The 21,602-nt window shown below is 41.8% G+C and overlaps 1 protein-coding gene across 2 annotated transcripts in view; it reads left to right on the plus strand.

The window, feature by feature from the left end:
* The first annotated feature begins 17,265 nt into the window (after positions 1-17,265).
* HECTD2 (HECT domain E3 ubiquitin protein ligase 2) overlaps positions 17,266-21,602 on the plus strand; it is a 74,859-nt gene continuing 70,522 nt past the window's right edge. For both annotated transcript variants that reach the window (XM_044240092.1, XM_044240093.1), the window contains exon 1: positions 17,266-17,442. In XM_044240092.1, coding sequence (XP_044096027.1) covers positions 17,305-17,442 — 138 coding nt within the window. In that variant the 5' untranslated portion in view covers positions 17,266-17,304. The remainder of the gene's footprint in view (positions 17,443-21,602) is intronic.

A 21,602-nucleotide genomic window follows, 5' to 3' on the forward strand; every position in this document is an offset into this window, starting at 1 on the left:
TTTAGAAAGAAAAATTTCTCCAAGTGAGACTGGTATTTATCAGGAGCTTAACTTTCCTCATGTAAGTGCACGGAAACCATTACCTGGAGCTCTTTTATTGGTTTGGACTCTATAGAAATATGCAGAAATAGAGCAATCACTTCAAGCCTATTTGCCTGCTACCAAAGACAATGGCAGCCCACCTGGGAGGATATTGTACCTAGAAAAATATGTCTTGTATTTCTTTGTTGCATTTCTTGAAACTTGGGAGGTAGGAGGAGAAATTAAAAAGAATAAGGACTGCAAGCAAATATGAGTAATTATATGTGCAAATGTGTGGTTACTTATTCATTTGGGTTGTTTCATTTTGCCCTTGCAAAGTATATATTCTGAAACCACACAGGATGAGTAGTACATACCCTGAAACTCTACCTTAATTGCTTTGATTTTTGGTGTTCCACCCCCAGGAAAGACAGAGGGTGGTATGCTGGGGAGGGGGTTGCATTTGCAGTGGTAATTCTGCTGTAATACTTGTGAACCCCAACCTCTCTGCCCTCTTCTCTGTGGGTTAGAAAGGTTTGTCTCTACTGTCAATCTATTCCTTGGCATTTAGAAGAAACACTCAAGTAACATAATCTCAATGTGTTAAATCAATTTCAACTTCTGGGAAGTGAAGTCGTGTGTGTGTGTGTGTGTGTGTGTGTGTGTGTATAAATTCTTTTCCAAGTCTCTTGGATTGTGCTGATACCATTGTTATTTCTTGAGAATAGATCCTTCCTAAGTCACCCACTCATCTTTTGAAATTTGCCAGGATTTGAAATAATTTGATGCATTTTCAGGGCTAAAATTATCCTTGGAGGAAAAGTTCTACACACCAAACATTCACCCAGAAAAAGGGCTCTAAAAATGTTAATTTGGGGTTGTTCATGCCAGGAATCAAGGCTGGAGAAGTGAATTCATCCCTGCCCAAGTTAGGGAGGGAAAAAAAATATCTGCGGTGCCTCTCGAAGTACATCTCTTTCACCATCACGGCTTGGAAGCCTGTTCACCATGCTGCTGTGTGTGCTCCCTCATCTCACTGTTGGCATTCTGATTTTTTAGCTCAACAAAATGAGAAGTGAATCCAAGATGTCCACATCTGGTGAGTAGCTGGGGTACAGGGATGGATGGACAAAGACAGAGTGAATAAATCATATTGTTGGCTGAGAAAACTTTTCGGTCTTTTTAAAACAGTTGTTGTAGTCTAGAAAATGCCGGACTTTCTTTGAGGAAAAATAGATCACAGAAATAATCATGTATATGAAATAAGACTGACACCATGATTTCATGAATAATTATAGCTACTCTGATTAGGATTAGAGACGCTGTGGTTTAACTAATAACTTTGATCTGGCATTAACTAGCCTCTGGCTGAGTTATTTTAGGTACAGTTAACTGTTTTTCTAAGAAGCTTCTGTTACCTGGGCTGCAAAACCCATTCCTTTCACAACATCATATCTGCCAGGCATGTAAATAAAAGACCAAAATATGGAGATCTAGAAGATTCATTTGATCACAAATATGGATTTTGTCTTCTAGCCTCATTAACCTGTGTTTCCTCTTTCTGGAAAAGTCTTCTCTCTCTATCTTCACCACTCTGCCCCCTACCTCACCTTCCTCCTCTCCCCATCTCCCCAGTCCCCATGCATACTTTCTTTCATTTCCCACAAGAGAAACACTGATCCTTCCTGATTCACTTTCTGTGCCCACTTTACTTCAAAGGCCAACTTAAATTAGGTGCCCTTCCTCCGTACTCCTTTGGCATCACAGCACTTACTAAGCTGAATTGTAGCTGGTTTTCTCATCTGCCTCCTTGCACCTGACTGGAGGGCTTCTGGAGGGCAGTGATTGATGCTTTGATCCCAGCATTTTATTTGGCACAGAGTAGACTCTCAGTAAATGATGGGCAAGAGATGTCACAATGCCGTGCTTCACAGAGTTGGCTGAAGAGCCAATGAAGTGAGGTAAAGGAGACTGAGTTTCAAATGGCAAGGCCCTTTTTAGGTGTTAGTTAGTTTTGACACAATGGAGTACACCAAAAAACTGTTCTATTGTCCTCATATTTATGCAGAAGTTTAAAACAGCTGTTGCTTGTTACAATGAATAAAGGGAGTTAGGAAGCCAACGAATCTTTACTGATCATTTTCTCTGTGCCAGACTCTTTTCACATATTCTTATTAATCCCTCCAGCAATCCTGGAGGTAGATATTAACATCTCCATTTTAGAGAAGAAGATAGTGGAGCTCAGAAAGGCCCTTGCCAACATCTCACAGCTAGTAAGCGGCAGAGCCAGGATTTGATCCAGATCTATCTGCCTCAGAACCCATGTTTGCTCCCCTACCGGATTTTACTTTGGCAAAGTAAAGAATCTTGGGTCATAGATAATTACCTTGCTCATACCTATTCTGCTCATCCCCCATTCCACAGATCTGGCGTGCCGGAGAGTGGGGGGTGCTCCAGGAGAAATTGCCTATGGCATGCAGCCCAGTGGTGGCTGAGTTGGGGATGGCCCAGCAACCTGCCCTAGTGCTGACCAGATGCCCAGAAGCCAGGAAGGTGCTGCATTTTTTTTTAACATAACCAAAGGGAAAGATATTGACCCACAGAGGAAGTCAGCAAATCCACAAACCACTGGAGTCTGATAGTTAAATAAGTGTATTTTTCAAGCTGCTTTTATATCACAAATTAAGAAACATAGGACTTTTAGAAATGATGGTGAAACAAAGTCAGTATTATACAAAGAAGGGGAAGGTGAGAACCAACCATAGCATGTGTTATAAAGTAGTCTGGATTACTATTAAGAACAAAATCATTTACATATTATTATATAAATAGTATTATATTATGTTATATATACTATTATAATCATAATAGATAAAATCATGTTAAAACAAAATCTTGACTATGATATGAAGGCCTATTTAATCAGTTTATCCCAACCTTTCAAATATAAAGCCTGCAGGAAGTTTGCAAAGTGTTTTGTGGGTACACCTGGGGAGGTAGGATTATAACATCAGGCTGAAGCACATTTGAATCTCACATGGAAGGCACAGAGCCATCACGAGAACACAGTATGTATTTTAACCATTAATAAAGGACTAGCTTCCTTTACTCAGGCTGCTCCTTCAGTCGTGAAGCAATAGACACATGTGCGTGCGCGCGCGCACACACACACACACACACACACACACACACAGCTGGAAAATTCCTGTGCATTTTTCAAGGTGCTGCTCAACTGTGATGTGTTTGGAAAGCCCTTCCAGATATGCTTAGGGAGAATTAATTATTTTCTCCTCGCCATGCTCATTGATCTTTGTACATACTTCCTTTTCACACTATGCTCTGGCTAATGCCTGCACTGCTGGACCAAGATTTCAAAAAGGGGAAGAACCAGCTCTTAACATCTCACTATTCTCAGAGGGTATCTTGGTGCTATAGATGCTCAATAAACCTGAAGACTACCTGAAAGGAAATGTTTACTGCACCTTATACCCTCTCGATACCACTAGAGGGCAATATAATCAAGATTACCGAACACCACTGACGTAGTTCCAGATGAATAAATAGCTTCAAAAAAAAATCTATCTTCTTTTTCAGATGTTCTTTGTATTTTTCTTTTCTTTTCCTTTTTTTGGGGGGGGGCATGCCTGTTGATAAATTCTGTAGTTTGGTTTGAGCAAACATCCCACAAATATAAAAAGAACACTTCAAATAGAGGCTAAGTGCCAGAGCGCCAAGGCGTCTAGGGATTAAGTCCCTGGACTGGAGAGAAGAAACCAGCCACTACAAATGGGATTAGAGATGCTCCTTATTCCTCTCAGACATGAAGCAGGGATCTGAAACATTGGTGCTCCATCTTCTGATGTTTTAAGAGGCTTGATCCTCCACATTCCTCCAACGGTGAAGTTAAACATCACCGCCTTTAAGGACAAGCGGCGGGACGGGGGAATTACATCTCAGGGGCGTGGGCTGCAGGGGCACAAAGCCGGCTCAACTTTCCTCTAGATAGTTTCTGTGTATCTCTCCCTGAGGCGTAGCCGTTCCACAGCTGGTTTTCCGTACGGTTCACATTTCAGGCCCCTGGCAGGACAAGCATTCAAGGGACAAGTTTCTAATGAGACATCTCCTCTGTAAAATGTAATAAACCTCCGAGGAAACGCCCCTCGGGGACCATTGTCTCCATGCCAGGGGACACCTCAGTGAAACCCTTCCAGCCCTTCCAGGAACAAGAAAGCGCTGTGCCCCTTTAGCTTCCCTAGTTCTTTGTTCCCCCCAGTAGCCACTCCCTTTCCCCCCTTCTCCTGCCCTCCTTCCCCCTCATACTGTATTTTTGCAGGTACTTGCCTTTGCTCCCCTCCTACGTGGTTACGCCTGTGGGGTCGAGACAGGTTTCTGCATTCTTGTAGTCCAAAGAATATCTATTAATAGTTTTCATATAGTTGGTGCGCCGTAAATTTTGTTTCATGAAACCAATGGAAAGGAGTTCCTGTTCCACTAATTGTGAATCTAATACCTGCTTTTTAAATTTTTTTTTATTTCTTTAAAGCCTGCTTGTTTTTTTAAGTTTATTTCCACTTTTTCACACAGCTGATTGAGCAGCAGCACTTACCAGTTTTAAACTTGGATAGACTCTTGTTTGATTAAAAAGCTTTCTATCATAAACATTTAGAACTGTTGCCACGATTTAGCTATCAGTTATATAATTATTTAGCCTAACTAGTTCCCTCATCTGTGTCTTTAGAATGCGGTGTGGACAAAAATAATAGTTTTTTTTTTTTTAGATTTTTTAAAATTTATTTTTGCGAGAGCAAGAAACCACAAGCATGAGTGGGAATGAGAGGGTGAAGGAGAAGCAGTCTCCCCTCTGAGCAGGAAGCCCAAGACAGGATTTGATCCCAGGACCCTGGGATCATGACCTGAGTGGATGGCAGCTGCTTAACAACTGAGCCAAGCAGGCACCCATTAACAGGTTTTTTTAAAAACAAATTAATAACTAATATATTTTTTGTTACTGTCCCCTGCCCAACAAGCCCATGTTTTGAATGATTTGGCCAATCTAATTGCATTTCTACATACAAACAAGTTTATTATTATCTAATAAATTCAAAACATAATTGGCAACCGTTGAACAACTGTGGTTGTAATACAGACTTAATATAATTCTAGCCCAAATCTTTTAGCATTTATCATTTATTTGTTCTACATTCTGTTCGTAATATTGGGCATAATGGGGATAATGTCCGTTCCAGTGGGGCTGAAAACAGAAGCTTTGTGGTTATCAAGATCAAGTAAATCCATTTAGCAGTATTTAATAATAAATGTATGACTTAATGTTGGGTTTTTAAAGTTGGAAACCGCTTGTAGCTTCTGTTTCCTATGTCTAGAGACCCTCTTTGTCTAGGAAACCAGTGCACTAGAAGCATTCTGAGGTCTCCCTACCTTACTCTGCTTGCATTTGTCTCGATCATCCCCATTTTCTATTACAATGTAAAAAGTTACCACAAATTTAGTTGCTTAAGATAATACCCATTTATGATCTTATAGTTCTGTAGGTCAGAAGTCCAGGCAGGCTTTGGGTGGGTTCTCAGCTTAGGGTCTCACAAGGCTGGGGTCCAAGTGCTGGCCAGCTGGCTCGTGTGGAGAGGTTCTGGGAAGAACCCGCTCAGAAGCTCACTGAAGCTGTTGAAGTTACTTGAGCTGTGACTTCCCAGCTGATAGTCACTGAGGCCTCTCTCTCAGATCCTTAATGTCACTTAACCTTCCTTCTTATAGCCTCCTCCATCATCAAAGCCATGATGGCGCATGAAGTCCTTCTCACACTTTGAATCTTTCTGACTTTGCTGCCAGCCGGAGAAAGCACACCACTTTTCAGGACCCGTGTGATTAGATGAGATCCACCATCGCTCTATCTTAAGGTCAGTTGTGTCATAACCCAATCACGAGAGAGATCTCATCAGATCCGTGGTGGCTAGATATTAGGGAAGGATGTCTTTTAGGACCACTTCAGAAATTCTGCCTCTGATAATGACCAACAGAATTTCTGCCTCAAGCGGTCACTGGGAGAACTCTGTTGCCACACAGGAAGATTTCACCCAAGCCACAGGTAAGGTTTTCAGAATCATATAAGGTTATCTTATTTAACTGAATGGAGGTCTTTTAAAAGTGCATGTTGCGGGGCACCTGGCTGGCTCAGTCAGTTAAGCCTCAGACTCTTGATTTCAGCTCAGGTCATGATCTCAGGGTTCTGAGATGGAGCCTGGCATGGGGCTCTGCCCTCAGCGCGGAGTCTGAGATTCTCTCTCTGCCCGGACACTCCCCACCCCCACTCACGCACGCACACTCTCCCTCTGTGAAAAAATAGATAGATAGAAAACTAGATAAATAGATAAATAAATAGACAGATGGATAAATAGATAAAAAGATTAATCAGTCAATCTTTAAAAAAAAAACACAGTGCATGTTGCAATTTTATAGAAAACATTCTAAGATTGTTTTGGTCCGTTTTTCTTCGTATCATTTCCTCAGAAAAAGATTATCTTTTTAGGAAAGTAAAAGGTTAACTACAAATACAATGAGCACCTCCAAGTAGAAAGAATATTAATACTAATGAGGCATCATTTACGGAAAGCATTTTATGCCTAATCCTCTAAGATGCAGGTTAATAAACAGTACAATTTTCTTTTGGCTATTTTAATCTGCCACTTACTAAATTTTAGCATTTCACTATCTTATCAGCAGAGTATAGATATGATGAGCTAATATCTGAGAGAGGAAGATGACAATAAATGTATATATCAATTTTATGTAACATTTTTTACTTTTGTGAAGTTGAAGAGTGAAAGAGTTCTCAGTTTTACTTAAATTTTCTGTTCTGACTGTTGACTGTTTGAGGTGACAGTTCAATTTTCACTAAGTAATGATTACATAAAACCCATTTTCTCCACTTCACCACATAAGAAGTATAACAATTGTCATCATTGTGGTTGCAATGGAATCATTTCTTAGGATAGCAAAGCAGAAAATATATGACTTTAAGTTTCAAGAGCAGTTATCCTTGGCAGATGTATTAGGAACAGATCACTTAAACCTTCAAAATAAAATTCATTTGATATGATTTAGTTAAACTTTTAACACTTAACCTACATATTTTCCTTAGGAGTTTTTCAAACTGTTTATGAGGCAAACACCTCTACTCTCTGAAAATGAGACACATATTGACTGGGTCATTTGTCACATACTTCAAAATCACCTGGAGTACCTTGTCTAACACAAAGAGTCTGGGGCCCATCTCAAAGTTAGTTTTAATTTTAGAAGGTCTTCCTGGACCACCTTTATCTAGTTTATAAAATCAATAGTTCAGTCACCAATTAGCCAACATGATTGATCTGTTACTATACAGCAGGCACCATACAGCCATGGGTGTTTAGGATACAAAAATTACCAAACCATCTCCAGGAAGTTTAGAGTATAGTGAATGGTCTTCCAACCGCAACAGCTAGGACTTATATTGTTGCAAGTCACACACACACACACACACACACACACACACGTGTACCAAACAACAAACTTTTTCTCAAAAGAAGCAGGAATTAATGAGTCAGACAAGTTGAGGGGCTCATCACTGTCATTGGACACATTAAATAGCTGGTCCTTTTATCCCTTTCCTTTCTGCCCTCCATGGTGTCAGAGTCATTCTGAAATAAAGGCGTTCCTAGCTCCCAGGGAGATTGCTTCCTCTATTACATCTTGGAAGAGAGAGGAGGCTGTTCCTGCAAGTTCTCTGTGTAAGGAAGCATGCTCTCCTAAAAGTTCCCAGAAAACACCTTTTTACCTCTTGTTACTGTGAGTTGGGTCATGTGCCCATTCCTGAGCCAAATACTGAGGTCAAGAGAAGGGATTGTGGCTGACTGACTCTGAGACATGTGCCCACTCCTTCAACCAGACATAGAGACATAGTCTCCTAAAATACAGTGGGTAAAGATGGGAAGTACGTTTACCAAAAGGAAGGGAGACAGACATTGGGAAGACACTACAATGCCCACTGTATATACCAGACTCTGTAGTCACCCCAGGGGTGTGCTCGCATACCAGAAGGTACATTCCTATAGACTCTAACATGAAGACCAAACCTTTCCTCATTCCCCTACCTGATGATTCTTGCAACTTGGCAGCTCTAATCTTGGAGGAAGGCTGAAAGTCTTCATTTTAATAAGTTTCAAGAGAGTCAGTCTACTGCATATAAAAGTTTGAAGATCATTGCACTATACTGTAAACTTCTTGGGGATAGTTTCATAATTCTTGTATCCTAAACATAATTCTTGTATGTTGCCTGTTGTATAGTAATTGATCAGTAATGTCAGTTAATTGGTCATTGAATTACTGACTTTATCAACCAGATAAGAATAGTCCAGGAAAGCCTCCTGAAATTAAAATTTTCAAGGGGTGCCTGGGTGGCTCAGTCAGTTAAGCATCCAACTCTTGATTTTGGCTCAGGTCATGATCTCAGGGTTGTGGGCTCAAGTCCCAAGTCAGGCTCTGCACTCAAGAGTCTGCTTGTCCCTCTCCCTCTGCTCCTCCTCTTGCTTGCATTAGCTCTCACTCTCTGTCTCTATGTTTAAAATAAATAAATACAATCTTTAAAAAAATTAAATTAAAACTTTCAGTGGCACAACATCTATAGTGGTGGATAACTGAGGACACTGATGTTCAACCTGGCTTTTCTGGATTTGTAAGACTAGTGTCTCATCAGCAACCATGGAAATTATATTAGGGGCCATCACTAAAAATCCAGATTTGTCCCTGGAAATGGGTTTCCAAAAGAGGTTTGTAATGAGCGTAATTATAAAAGCCTATAAGTATCATGGTAGTTGTAGAACTTCTTGACTTTCACCATGAACTTCTTTACCAATGTATTACAACTTCTATGTTGAAAGCATTTTTTTCAAGTAGATGTTCTAGTGCCATTTAGCATTTTGTCACTAAGCCAAGCTCCTGCATGATGAAAAGAAGGACCAGATAAAAGAAACTATGGTCCTTGATCATCAGAATGCATTAACACAGACCCTGAAACCAGGAACTTCTTGAAATTCTGGAACGCATCCTCTTGTTGGCAATCCTCATGTCACACAATACCTTTACCTTGTGGCTGATGAAGTCACTCAGCTTCAGTTCCCTGTGAAGAAAAATATGGCAGGAACAGTGTTGACCTAGGAAAGTTTAATGTACCTGCTTTGTTTTTAGAGATTAACCGTGTGAATGCTAATGCCTCCACCAAAACAGTGATACTGGGAACCTCAATTTCATATTTGTCTGCCTTTTCTAAATGAACCCTCGTACCTCATGTGTTTAAATAACACAGTTTACTAAAAATCTTTCCAAAATGTCCTCTGCCACTTTCCTGATCAAAGCATGATTGTAACATAGTAACAGAGCCTACAAAGGCAGAGTCTCTGTGAAGCATTTAACATTCATCTGTTCAAAATTTGTTATTCCTGTGGGCCAGAGGTTGCAAAAGGTTGGGGATTCTCTGTATCTGTCTTCAAAAAACTCCAGAGGCAATAGGAATTATTAGCCAAATGCTTAACATGGATTGTCACCTCGAAAGGGTTGATTATTTTAGTACCTCTAAAAGAAATTATTCCTTTAGGATGTTAGACAACAGAGAGGTGTTGGATAGGCCTTCAGTAGCAGTGTTTCAATATGGCCAAATGTGAGTTTACAACACCCTAAATGGTAAATAATTCAGGATTTCAAAAGAAATAAAATATAACTAGGGACGCCTGGGTGGCTCAGTGGGTTAAGTAAGCCTCTGCCTTCGGCTTAGGTCATGATCTCAGGGTCCTGGGATGGAGTCCCACATCGGGCTCTCTGCTCAGCAGGGAGCCTGCTTTCCCTCTCTCTCTGCCTGTCTCTCTGCCTACTTGTGATCTCTCTCTCTGTGTCAAATAAATAAATAAAATCTTAAAAAAAAAAGAAATAAAATATAACTCTATTTCTGCCATAAACGTTTTTTGAACTTTTCTGTATTGTGGAGTATAAAGAGATGAATTTGCACACTTTACTAGATATGATTCTTTAATTCCCCCATCTGTACAATGGGGTTGAGTTCTATGAATCCAAATAAAGCAAACCTCACTTAAAATGCAGTTCGTGGCCACCTGGGTGGCTCACTCAATTAAGTGTCTGCCTTCGGCTTAGGTCATGATCCCAGCGTCCTGGGATGGAGGCCCACTTGTGGTTCCCTGCTCAGTGGGGAGCCTGCTTCTCCCTTTCCTTCCGCCACTCCCCCTGCTTGTGCTCTCTCATTCTGTCAAATAAATAAAATCTTTAAAAAAAGGTGGGGGGGGAATCTGGAGGCCAAAAGGGGGAGCTCTCACACTCTACCATTTAGTCAAGCATTGACACAGACTAGGAAGAATCCTAGCTTACTACTCCTGCATGAGGGGGTAGGAAGAAGTTCTCCTTGCCTAGCCAGCAAGCTCAGCCAGTAAAAAACCATCATCAGCCTGAACTGTCCATTTCCTCCAATGACCTTCAGTTCAAAGCAGTCGCTCCCAACTTCCTCCTTTTCTCTATAAAATTTCCTCTTCTTTGGTCTCCAGACTTGCTTATGTTTTCCCACAGCTTGCATGTCCTGAATTGCAATTTCTCTGCTATTTCCAAATAAACCTATCTACTGCTTTACTTTTTTTTTCCTAAGTAGGCTCCATACTCAGAATGAAACCCAACATGGGACTTGAACTCACAACCCTGAGATCAACACCTGAGCTCAAATCAAAAGTCAGGCGATTAACCATCTAAGCCACCCAGGTGCCCCTGCTGTTTTTCTTTTAAGGTCAACAGTTCCTATTCCATAACAATATTAAAAGTAAGGTTCCTGAAGAGAATACTTGGAGAGCTCTTAGCACAAACTTGTTACCCAGTAAGTACTCATTAAATTAGATTTATTAAAGTGTATCACAATTCATGCACCTTGGTGGCTCAGACAGTTAAGTGTCTGATTTCAGCTCAGGTAGTGATCTCAGAGTCCTGGGACCCAGCCCCACATTGAGCCCTGCCTCACGCTCTGAGCTAAGTGGAGAATCTGCCTCTTCTTCTTCCCCTCCCCTTTTTTCATGCTCTTTCTCTCAAATAAATAAAAATTTTTTTTTCTAAAATGCATTGCAATTCACAAAGCACTTTGTTTTCTCATTTTGTCTCACAATATCCATGCAAGGATAGAGAAACTAACCAAAGACAGAGTGGTTTTGCCAAAGCCACATAATTCGTTAAAAACTGGAAGAACCAGAACTAAAAGCCAATGTTCAAAACTCCTAATTTTACCCTTTCCAATACTTTGAGTTGAAATACATACAGAGTCACCTTTTCTAACTCTGATGGGAAATGCTTGTACAATAGCTTGTACAAAGGTTATTGTAATTTCCAAACTATTACTCTTAGAATTAAGATGACATGTTTTACTTGATTAAAATTGTGTTTTCATAACTGAAACAAAAGTTTAAACCAGTAGAAAATTAATCAATTTACTAGTTTTGGCATCAACTAAGACCAAAAAAAAAAAAAACCCACAAAAAATAACCCAAAACCCTGTGTGTGTATGTGTGTGTGTGTGTGCCCATACATGTACACACACTGTGTGTAACAGGATTGTGCTTAGCTGCAGATGACAGAATTATCAATTAACACTAATTTAAGCAAGATAGGGATCTGTCTTACAAAATAAGAAATGCAGATTTGGCAGTCCAAGCTGATGTGTCAATTCCACTATTTTAGGAACATTCTAGATGTCTTCTGTCATTCCACCATATTGTCCTTAGTGTTTTGGCATTCATCCTCATACTTGCACCCTCATGGCTACAAAATTGTAGCCCCATGTCCACACATCATACACTAATTTCAGGCAGGAAAAAGGTAGCAAAAGTTTGCCTAAAACACTCAGCTTACCCCTCATTGGCCAGAATTCTCATATGGCTGCAAGAAGCTATAAGGAACAGAAAAGAAATCACCTTTAACTGGGCTTAGTGCCATCTCACACTGAATCAGCAAGAGAAAGGGGAAGAATGAATAACAGTGTCTGCCATTTTGACTTATACTGATGTCTTCAGCAACCTTAGAACATATCATTCCTTTTATTCCTTTTTATTTTTTTAAAGTTTCATTTATTCAAATAATCCCTATCCCCCATGTGGGGCTCAAACTCATGACCCCAAGATTAAGAGTTGTACCCACTTCCAACTGAGCCAGCCAGGTGCCTCCATAGAGTTTCTTTTAACTGAGATTCATGAAAATTTTCAAATGGGTGCATCATGAAGGGGACGTTTTTGTTGTTTTGTAAAAACAAATATAAAATTGGGGTTAAGATTTAAGGCAACATTTATCTACCTATATTGAGGTATCTAGGCACATGCACGTGTGTGTGTGTGTGTGTGTGTGTGTTGATACATTGATATTCCTTCGGAAATATCTAAAGAAGCCATCCCAAGCCAACTTAAAAACACATACAGACATCTTCATTTTACTGCCAGTCATATTTCCTTCTACATCACACTGGGCTAAGACAAGATGTTTGTTTCATCCACAAGTGCAAAGTCCTGTGAAAACAGAATAAGAAAAAAAAATAATTTAAAAAAGGAAGATATTGGGGCACCTGGGTGGTTCAGTGGGTTAAAGCCTCTGCTTTTGGCTCCGGTCATGATCCCAGGTCCTGCTCTCTGCTCAGCAGGGAGCCTGCTTCCTCCCTCCTTCTCTGCCTGCCTCCATGCCTATTTGCGATCTCTGTCTGTCAAATAAATAAAATCTTTAAAAAAAAAAAAGATATCATTGAGGTTTTTAGGCTTGTTATCAGAACTCTTTTAGATCTGCCCTCATTCTTTGGGGGAAGGTTTGCTTGCATATGTTCTAAAGAAAGAAGTTAAGATACAGTAAAGCTCTTTAATGAAGATGACACTAAGTTTGGGTACCTCAAAAAGACTTTTTAAAAAGTTGAGATGGGACTCTAGAGCCCTGCTGTGTTCTAGGACAGCACGTGTTACATTTGGCCACTCAAATATAAATGAACTAAAAGGAACAATTCAGTTCCTCAGACACAAGAGCCACATCTCAAGTACTCAGTGGCCACATGTGGCTAGTGGCTATTGTATAGGACAGTACAGACAGAGAATACTTTCACCACTGCAGGGAGTTCTAACAGACAGCACTGCCCTAGAAGATCCAGGCTTTGAAGAAGCAATACCAGACCAAATTATCTGAATGAGGGCAGTCCAACACTTGGAGCATTTTTGTAGTTCCTCTTTGGAAATTGTCCTCAGAGCCCTTAGAAGCCATGCCAAGAAAACATCTTATTTCATTTATTCCGAGCATATCAAGTGCCTCCTTAATAGTACACCCCAGGGATTCAAGGAGAAATTAGACATGCCCTTTCCTCTCTATGCCATGACCTACTGGGAGAATAAAATACTAAGATGTAAGATAATAGGTATATAAATGGAAGTGTGTACATTATGCTCTTGGAGCAGAGAGAAAGAAAAATGGATTCTAATTAAGAAAATGCCTGCTTTGTAAAGAATTCAGATAGATGCTAAATGAGGGGTTTCAAAGCTTTGCCTTGAAAGATCACTGACGCATTTTTTAAACAAAGGACTGACACGAAGTTATATATTTTGAAAAAGATCATTCCTGTAGGACTTGGAGCAGGTAAAACACTGAAGGTGAGATCAAGTGGCAAGCTAGGGAAATAATTTGGGTGGGAGATCCTGAGGGCCTTGACTAGGTCAATGGCCTTGGGAATCCAGAGTGAAAGAACAGAGGTCTGATTCAGAATTCAAAGCTTGATGATCATCCACTCTATTCGTCAGTTTTGCCTCTACATAACATTGCACAAATTTAAAAAAAAAAAAAGTCAGACTGAGGGTATTCTGAAGAATAAGTTGCACAGATTCAAACAGCGTTTCAGTATGTTCTGTTTTTATAAAAACAAATCAAGAAACAGTGTGTGTGTGTGTAGAGAGAGAGATCGATTTTGTAAAGAAACAGACCAAGGTCTTGGCAATGATCTGAAGTTGGGTAGGACCCAGAATTTAATATTTTCTTCATTTTGCTAATTTGTATTTTCTGTCTTTTTCTGTAATGACAATGTATTGTTTATTAATAAAGAAAAGCTGTTTTTAAATAATAATTTTAAAAAGCCACAGTCATTAAACCTAAGGAAGAGTTCTAACAATGTTTTTAACAATGCCAACGTGGCTAAAATAGTTTCCTTCGCCAAATTTACTACTACTTTAGGACAACACTCAGTTGAAATGTGAAAAGGATGTTTCCTTTAAAAAAAACAAGTTTACTATTTCACAGCCATACTTGCTATACTTAAGATATTAGTTATAAAACACTCTTAAATGACCTGCCAGAACTTACTTTGCTATTGTTCACTGGATTAGTATTATTCTATGTAATTATAATAGAGTGTTATCTATAATTAGAAATTCCATTACCTTGTAATTTGCTCCTTCCCCTTGTTCCATGGACATAACCAGCTCTCTAACCTCCCCACCCCTAAAACTCCTATTCCCCATAGGTATAATTAATGAGCTTGGTTTTCCATCTGGATTTGGGAAAGTGAAATGTTCTTCCACCTCACTCCCAGTTTTTCCCAGGCTAATGAGTTTATATTTGGATGCCATCACTGTTGCACTTTAGGCTGACACTTACATAGCTGAAAAGCAGCTTCACCACACCTTCATGCAGGCCAGCCGGAGCTCTCAGCATATCCAGCTTCACAACCCTCTCTCTGCCACCTGAGCCCCAGAGGCATGTTTGTGGCGGTTGGGAATGTGCCTCTCAAGGCCACTAGTTCCCCAGGGGCCAACACCCTGCAGTTTTCTAGCACCCACATCTGGACTCCAACCCCCACCCCGGAGTTCATGTGCATGAAGGAGGGATGGAGGGTGCCTGGAGAGCAATGTATTTAATAGGAAGTAAAAGAAAACACCAGTGGATTATAATTAGGGGTATGTAACTCACAGGTGAATTAACCAGTGGACTTGTTTAGAAATGGGTTATCTATACTGTGCAGTAGCAGAAATTAAAATTTTTGACTTGCCTTGTTTTGCCAATATTTAGCCATTTTGGTCTATTGAATGTGACTACATGTACAGACACACTTTTATTTAGTCTCACACATGAAAAGAGAAAGCAGAAGGCATGTAATTCAAGTGGTTTCTCATCCAAGCATTTTTATCACAAATTACTAAATCTAGTTGAAAACAGTCAGAAAAAGGATACTTCCCCCCCCCACCCCCAGGCAGTACTCCCCACAGTATTTGTTCCACCAACCTAGCTTGGCAGCACAGAATATTTTGAATTATAGTTAAAATAAAGGTTTCCCTTTCTAAAACAACATTTGAGTTTTTGCCATATTAAAAGATCAGCAAGCTGACCTGCTAAAAATAGGATGTGATTGTAGATTCCTCTCTATAGGATGAATATTTCAGAGGTTTAAGGAAAGGAAATCCTGAAAAAGAATTCAAGAAAAAAAGAAAGGAGAATGCTTTAAAGTAATGTCTGTATACATCATTTCCCTCCAAGGCTGTTTAGCACAGAAATACTTTTTCCTGACTGTATGGGTACTTCCTCCATACCTTTTACTAATTAGCATTTAAATAGGTGATGACAGCAACTGTATTAAAACTAAAGAGCCTGTCTATAAATGAAAGTCAGAATTTATAACTTAGAAATTAACTGAACACTAATTGTTATATTCATTACATTGGTTGCTTCAGATCTGCTTGCTACAGATTCTGGGTTTGAAAAATAGGCAACCTCATCTCAGGGTGCACTTTAACTAGTACTTAGTTGTGTTAATAATTCTGAATTATGTAAAACAGATAACCCAAACATCATCTTCGGCTTTGTTTCAGATATATTTTTGGTTCTTACATTTGGATCTGGGTATGCTCGATCTGAAAATTCACTCAACCTCAAACAAAACAAAGCCACAGCCTAAAAATCTGAACACTTGAAATGTCGAGAAGGTCCCTATTTTTAATAAGCGATACAGCGCATTCTTACTCTTTCCCTTCTCTTCTGCAGGTGTCTTCGCTGCTCCAGTAGACTGAGAAAAGGAAAAGGAGGGGGCGACAAGAAAGGAAAGGAAATTGTCTGTGTGGCTTGGCGGGGTGGGATGGGGGGGTGGTGTTAATATTATGATTAAAAGCTTTCCTCTTCAGTTTGAAAGTTCTTACCCATATTAATGATCTGACATTAAGGAATATGAGTCTGAGCAACAGCGGAGTTTGAGTCCGTCCATCTGTAACTTATAAAAGGAAAGGAACAAAGCAAGGATAGGAGGCAGGAAAGAGATGCAGGGAGAGCGCGAGCTGTAGGCGCGTGGGGACGGGAAGGGAGAGGCGGATTTGGCAGTCAAAGGGGGGACGAAGGGAACAGGAATGGAAAGTGCGGCCTGGACGTGCAGCCCTGTGGTGAAGAAGGTGGAGCCCACGACGTCTCACTTCCCCCCACCCCCAGTTTTTTCCCTTGTAGGTGGGGGCTCTCGGCATCTGGAAAGAATTGGTCTAAGAAAGGAAAGGCTGTCGCCTGAGGATGCGCTGGCTCGAGACCGCCTCTCTTGGAGCAGGCGGGCGGGCAGGGATAGCAGGGACAATCAGTGACCCTAAGGCAGACGGTTTTGTGGGCGCTGGGGGGAAAAGGCCACCAGCCCAGTCCCACGGGTCTGAAAGCCCCAGGCCAGGACCGTCCGCGCAGGCGACGTTGCCGCGCCCACCTCGTGCCAACCAGCGCCACTCGGGCCCTCTCACTCCCGGCCCGACCCTCTGCGGGCCTCGCCTTGTCCCCTCAGTCCTGATCCTCTAGTGCAGACCCCTCCTCGCCGGGTCTGGCGACCGTCGGCAAACATGGCCGCCAGACGTCTGCCGCGGCGCCTCCTCTTCCAGACCTCGGGGGCCGAGGCTGGCAGCGCAGGGTAGCCTGACCCGCCGCCCGCGAGCGCGCGGCGGGGCGGGGGCGGCCGAGGCGAGAGGAGTGCGGGGGCCACGCGGAGCGGCGGTCGCGGGTCTGGCGCGCGCGGGGGCGACGGCAGGGCGGGGCTTTCGGGCTCGTGCGCGGGGCCGAGCGCGGGCGCGAGCGCGGGCGCGGGCGGGGGCGGTGCGGCGGCGGCGGTTGGAAGCGGCGGCCCAGAGCCCTCTCGCGGCCGCGGCGGCAGCAGCGCCAGCCACAGCAGCCTCCCGGCCGCCGCCGCCGCCGCCGCCGCCTCGCGCTCCCGCCGCCCGGCCCGACATGAGTGAAGCGGGTCGGGTGCCCTCGCCCGCCGCGCCGCCGGAGGTGGCCGCGGCAGCTCCGGACGAGAGGAAAGGGAAGGAGCCTGAGCGCGACAAGCTGCCGCCCATCGTATCGGCGGGCGCCGGAGCTGCTGTGGTAGGTGCCGGGCGGGGGCAGCGGGGCGCCCCGACGGCGGGCGTCTGGAGGGAAGGCGGGGGCGCCCGGCGACCCCGGAGGCCGCCCGCCGAGATGCGCCGGTCCCTCCTTCCCCGAGCCGCAGTGGAGTGTGTGGACAGCCGCGAACACATCTCGAGAATCGGAAAATGTTGGGGTGGCCGCGTCCGCTGCCTGTTCTCGGTTATTGTCTGGCTTGGAGGGGGCCCACTTTCTCTAAGGAAATGACCGGCTTTTTGGAGTCCACGTTATCATCTGTTGGATCAGGGCAAGGTAGCAGGCAGGGGGGAGTGGGTTTTCCACCGAGGTGCCTGCCTGCTATGGGGGCGCAGAGATTCCCCCCTTGTCTTCGATTTTCTTTCCTTTCCCCCCTCGGATTGAACAGACTGTGCGGCGAGTTCCACTTAATTGTGACCTTTCCGTTGCTGTCAGGATAGTGGGAGGTAGATGCCTCAGTGATGGTTTTATTTTTCATATGGTACAGACATGTGACGTAAGGTGGGGAGGATTTTTTTAACCTTTTATTTAAACTCAAGTTATCTGAGCTTGACAGGGATGATTTCCCAGCTGGATTTTCTTAAGGATTAATTGGAGAGCGCTCTAAGGCTTCAAACTACATATTGCCAGATGATGTAATGGGACAGCCCCCCTTCCCTGTTTTTACTGGTGGTTATGATTCTGGTTACTTTGGCGCGCGCGCGCGCACACATACACACAGACACACACACACACACAGACACACACACAAATTAATCTGATTTTTGAGATTTTTATTTGGCATAACATTTAAATACTTTTTGAAAATTTGCTTGGGTACATTTAAAGGCCGTGACTTGTCATGCATCTGTGCTTGACAAAACAGTAAAAGTTTAGAGAACATGATACATTTGCTTTATTCCTACTTGCAAACTCATTTCTTAAAACCTCCCTCTTAAATGACTAAGAAGTTACTAAAATAGCTCACTCTTTAAAGTGTTAGGAATAATGTTTTGATTCTGTAGGTTTTTTAAAAAAATATCTAGGGACTGTGATAACTGGAAATTGTTAGAACAAGCTCTGATCATTAAATCACTGCAGCAAAGTGTGGACAGTAATAAAATGACACACATATTAAAATATATCTAGAATTGAGTGGTAAATTGAAGTTGTGTGTGGTTAGAAAGCACTTTGGGAGATGCTTTAAAGGAATTTGTCACAGACCCAGTTCTTATGTTGGTAACCTAGGCTTTCAGAGTTTATCCAAGACATCCTTAACTCGCAAAAAGACAGTGTTTTAAAAGTTTTTTAAATCAGTTTAAAACAATTAATGAATATGCTTATAAGAAAAAGTTATATGAATGAGTTTTGGTCCTCTACTGAGCACCGTGCCCAAAACATATTTATCTCAGTTTAACTGAAAAATTGAAGGTTTGGAATAAAAACTTGGAGAAACTGATATACCATGGACCCAGGTCTGCAGACTGTTTCCTGAAAAACTTGGAGTTTGGAGTTTGGGAATTTAGAGTTTTTCAGATTTTAGAAAGGCAATTCAGTACATATGTCATATATAATATCTGCAGTGAGGTCCTGGCCAGTTCTTCATAATCAAGCATGTCAGTAGTTCTGCAGTCAAATGTATGTGTATTCACACCACGAGAGGTAAAGTCAGTCTTAAGTATAAATAGCTTCATATCCTTTCAGATCAGGTTGGATTGTCAGAGTTCAGGTCAGGTACATGTTTTGTCACCGTATGAGGCACAAAAACCTTTCAGTTTTAATAGCTTATAGGATTTCAAAAGTGTGAATAAAAGATTATGGACTTTTACTACTAGTCAAACAAGAATAGAGTTCAATAAGTTTTTTAAAACCTTGAATTAAAGAAAATTGAATAAAATATGTGTTTGGTCCTCCAGAGGGCAGGAGAGCTGGGATGATGTCTGAGATCACCAGCAGGTGGGGAAAGCCTTTTGTGGAGGGACACAGAAGAATGGTTTGTGGCCTGTTGGTTGTTTTTCAGCCTCCACTGTGGACTAGATGAAGCTTTTGGAAGTTTGCTTAGGAACCTGATTGCCGAAAAAACAACTTTTTCTTTGGGACACTTTAGTGATTCTTTTTGCCCTAGATGAAAAGTTCTATGTGCACTGAGTTTATGACTCAATTAATGTAACCCTATATTACTGGCTTTTTCTGAAAACCATTCTATTACATTTTTACAGGAGTTTGGAAGTAATTTAGAGTGACAACTCCCTAGAATAAATAGAAGGCCAGGTTATGATGCCCTAAGAAAGCTTGAGGGCTGGGACTATATCCTGGAAGTGTAAAAAATATATACAGGGATGGGATGGAGGGTGCTGGAAAAAGCAGCCCTGAAGTGATTGATCCTAAGACCACCTAAGTGTGAAGGAAGCCCCTTCTAGCCACAAAGTCCCTAGCACAGTGGTGTCAAACCTGACTAACCAGAGTTTCCCTGGTAGCATGTTAAAATCCTGATTCCCAGATCTCACCTCAGAGCTCCGGTTTTCAAACTTTGAAGCAGAGTAAAATCAGCTGGGAACTTTAGAGGCATCATTGTCCAGTTTCAATTGCATACCAGTTAAATCCATTTCTGTGGATGGCTCTCAGACTTCTTTTAAATTCTCAGATGTAGCTAAGATTGAAAATGCATGCTTTATGTACTAAATTAAGAGCTCCATGAAATCTGTGTTTTAACTACCTTTCTTCAAGTCTACTTAGTTTACGGAGCAGCATTTGAAATGGACTGGTGAAAGGTATGGATTGAGTCAGTGGGGCACAGCAGAAATCAAGGGTGGTGGGGGAACTGAGAGAAATGTTGGTTAAAGTGGTTCTAGTTGGAGATGCTCAAGAGGCTCAAGATAGAGACCTCAGGAAACCATCAGGGTGCATAGTTTAGCCTTGCTGTTGTGGAGAGATGATGCAAGTCCACAGAGTTGAGGAGACTAATGGAAGCAGGACATAGATGCAAAGGGGTGGTGGTGTGAACATTGAATTTACTGAGTTTGACAAATTGGAGTGGAGGAGAATATTGTAAATTAGTTGTTGATACAATACAGAAGTTAGAAAAAAATGGTGAATAGGGAAGAAGAAAATGACCAAAGTTAGAGCAGAAATAATAGTGGCAGAGCATATGGGTGGCTCAGTCGGTTAAGTTACTCTTGGTTTTGGCTCAGGTCATGATCTCAAGATTGTGAGATCAAGCCCTGCATGGGGCTCTATGTTCAGCGTGGAGTCTACTTGAGATTCTCTGTCTTCCCTCTCTCTCCCCCAGCTCACGTAAGCACTCATGCTCTCTCTCAAATAAAATAAATAAATGAAATCTTAAAAAAAAATAATAGTGGCAAGTGAGGCTGAGTTTGACTGTCTACTTCAACATTTAAATTCGGTGAGTGGGAAAAGGGAGGAAGTTCTCCACAGGGTAGGATAGCAAGGAATGAAATGGGTTCTAGCAAAGCATGAAATGTCTTCAAGCAAGAGCTAGATTTAATGAAGTCAGAGAGGAGAAGGGAAATGGAGGAAACCAGTTTAGGATTTCAAAGGGAAGTTTGCCCACAATGAAGGCCCGAAGACTTGTCAACTAGGTGGAAGGTGAGGGGAAGGTTTTGAGGGAAATTTCAAAGTTTATAGAGAGGATTTGATAGGAAGTCAGTATCAAGAACAAGTTCATATACATTGTGTCAGGTGTGTATAAATGGGCTTGGTGAAGCCACTAGCTAAAATGTAACTACCAATTATGGAACATCTATTATGTTTAGCTTTGGACTAGATGCTACAGAAAACACAAAAACATGGTTTTTTAAAAAAAATGCCTGCCTCAGAGGAGGCAAGGCTTACACATGGAAACATAACAAAGCAAAGCAATGTGTATAAGTCACAATGAACCATAGAAACAATTTGCGCTATAGGAGACCAGAGAAAGGAAATCAATGTGTGCAGAACTGTGAAAAAAGGCCTTGAAGTAAAGGTAATTATTTAAGCCGGCTGGCCATTGAAGGATGATGGGATTTGGATGGTCAAAAGAAAGTGGGTAAGTAATCCAGTGGGGAAAACAACATGAGCAAGACTTAAGGAAAAGCATTAGGGAGTAATACAGTGAGCCCAATGGAAGCGTGCTGGGAACTTGTGGGAGGTAAGTAAGATTGCTTTGG

The sequence above is a fragment of the Neovison vison genome, chromosome 2 (genome assembly GCF_020171115.1).
Source record: "Neovison vison isolate M4711 chromosome 2, ASM_NN_V1, whole genome shotgun sequence".
Classification (NCBI taxonomy): Eukaryota; Metazoa; Chordata; class Mammalia; order Carnivora; family Mustelidae; genus Neogale; species Neogale vison.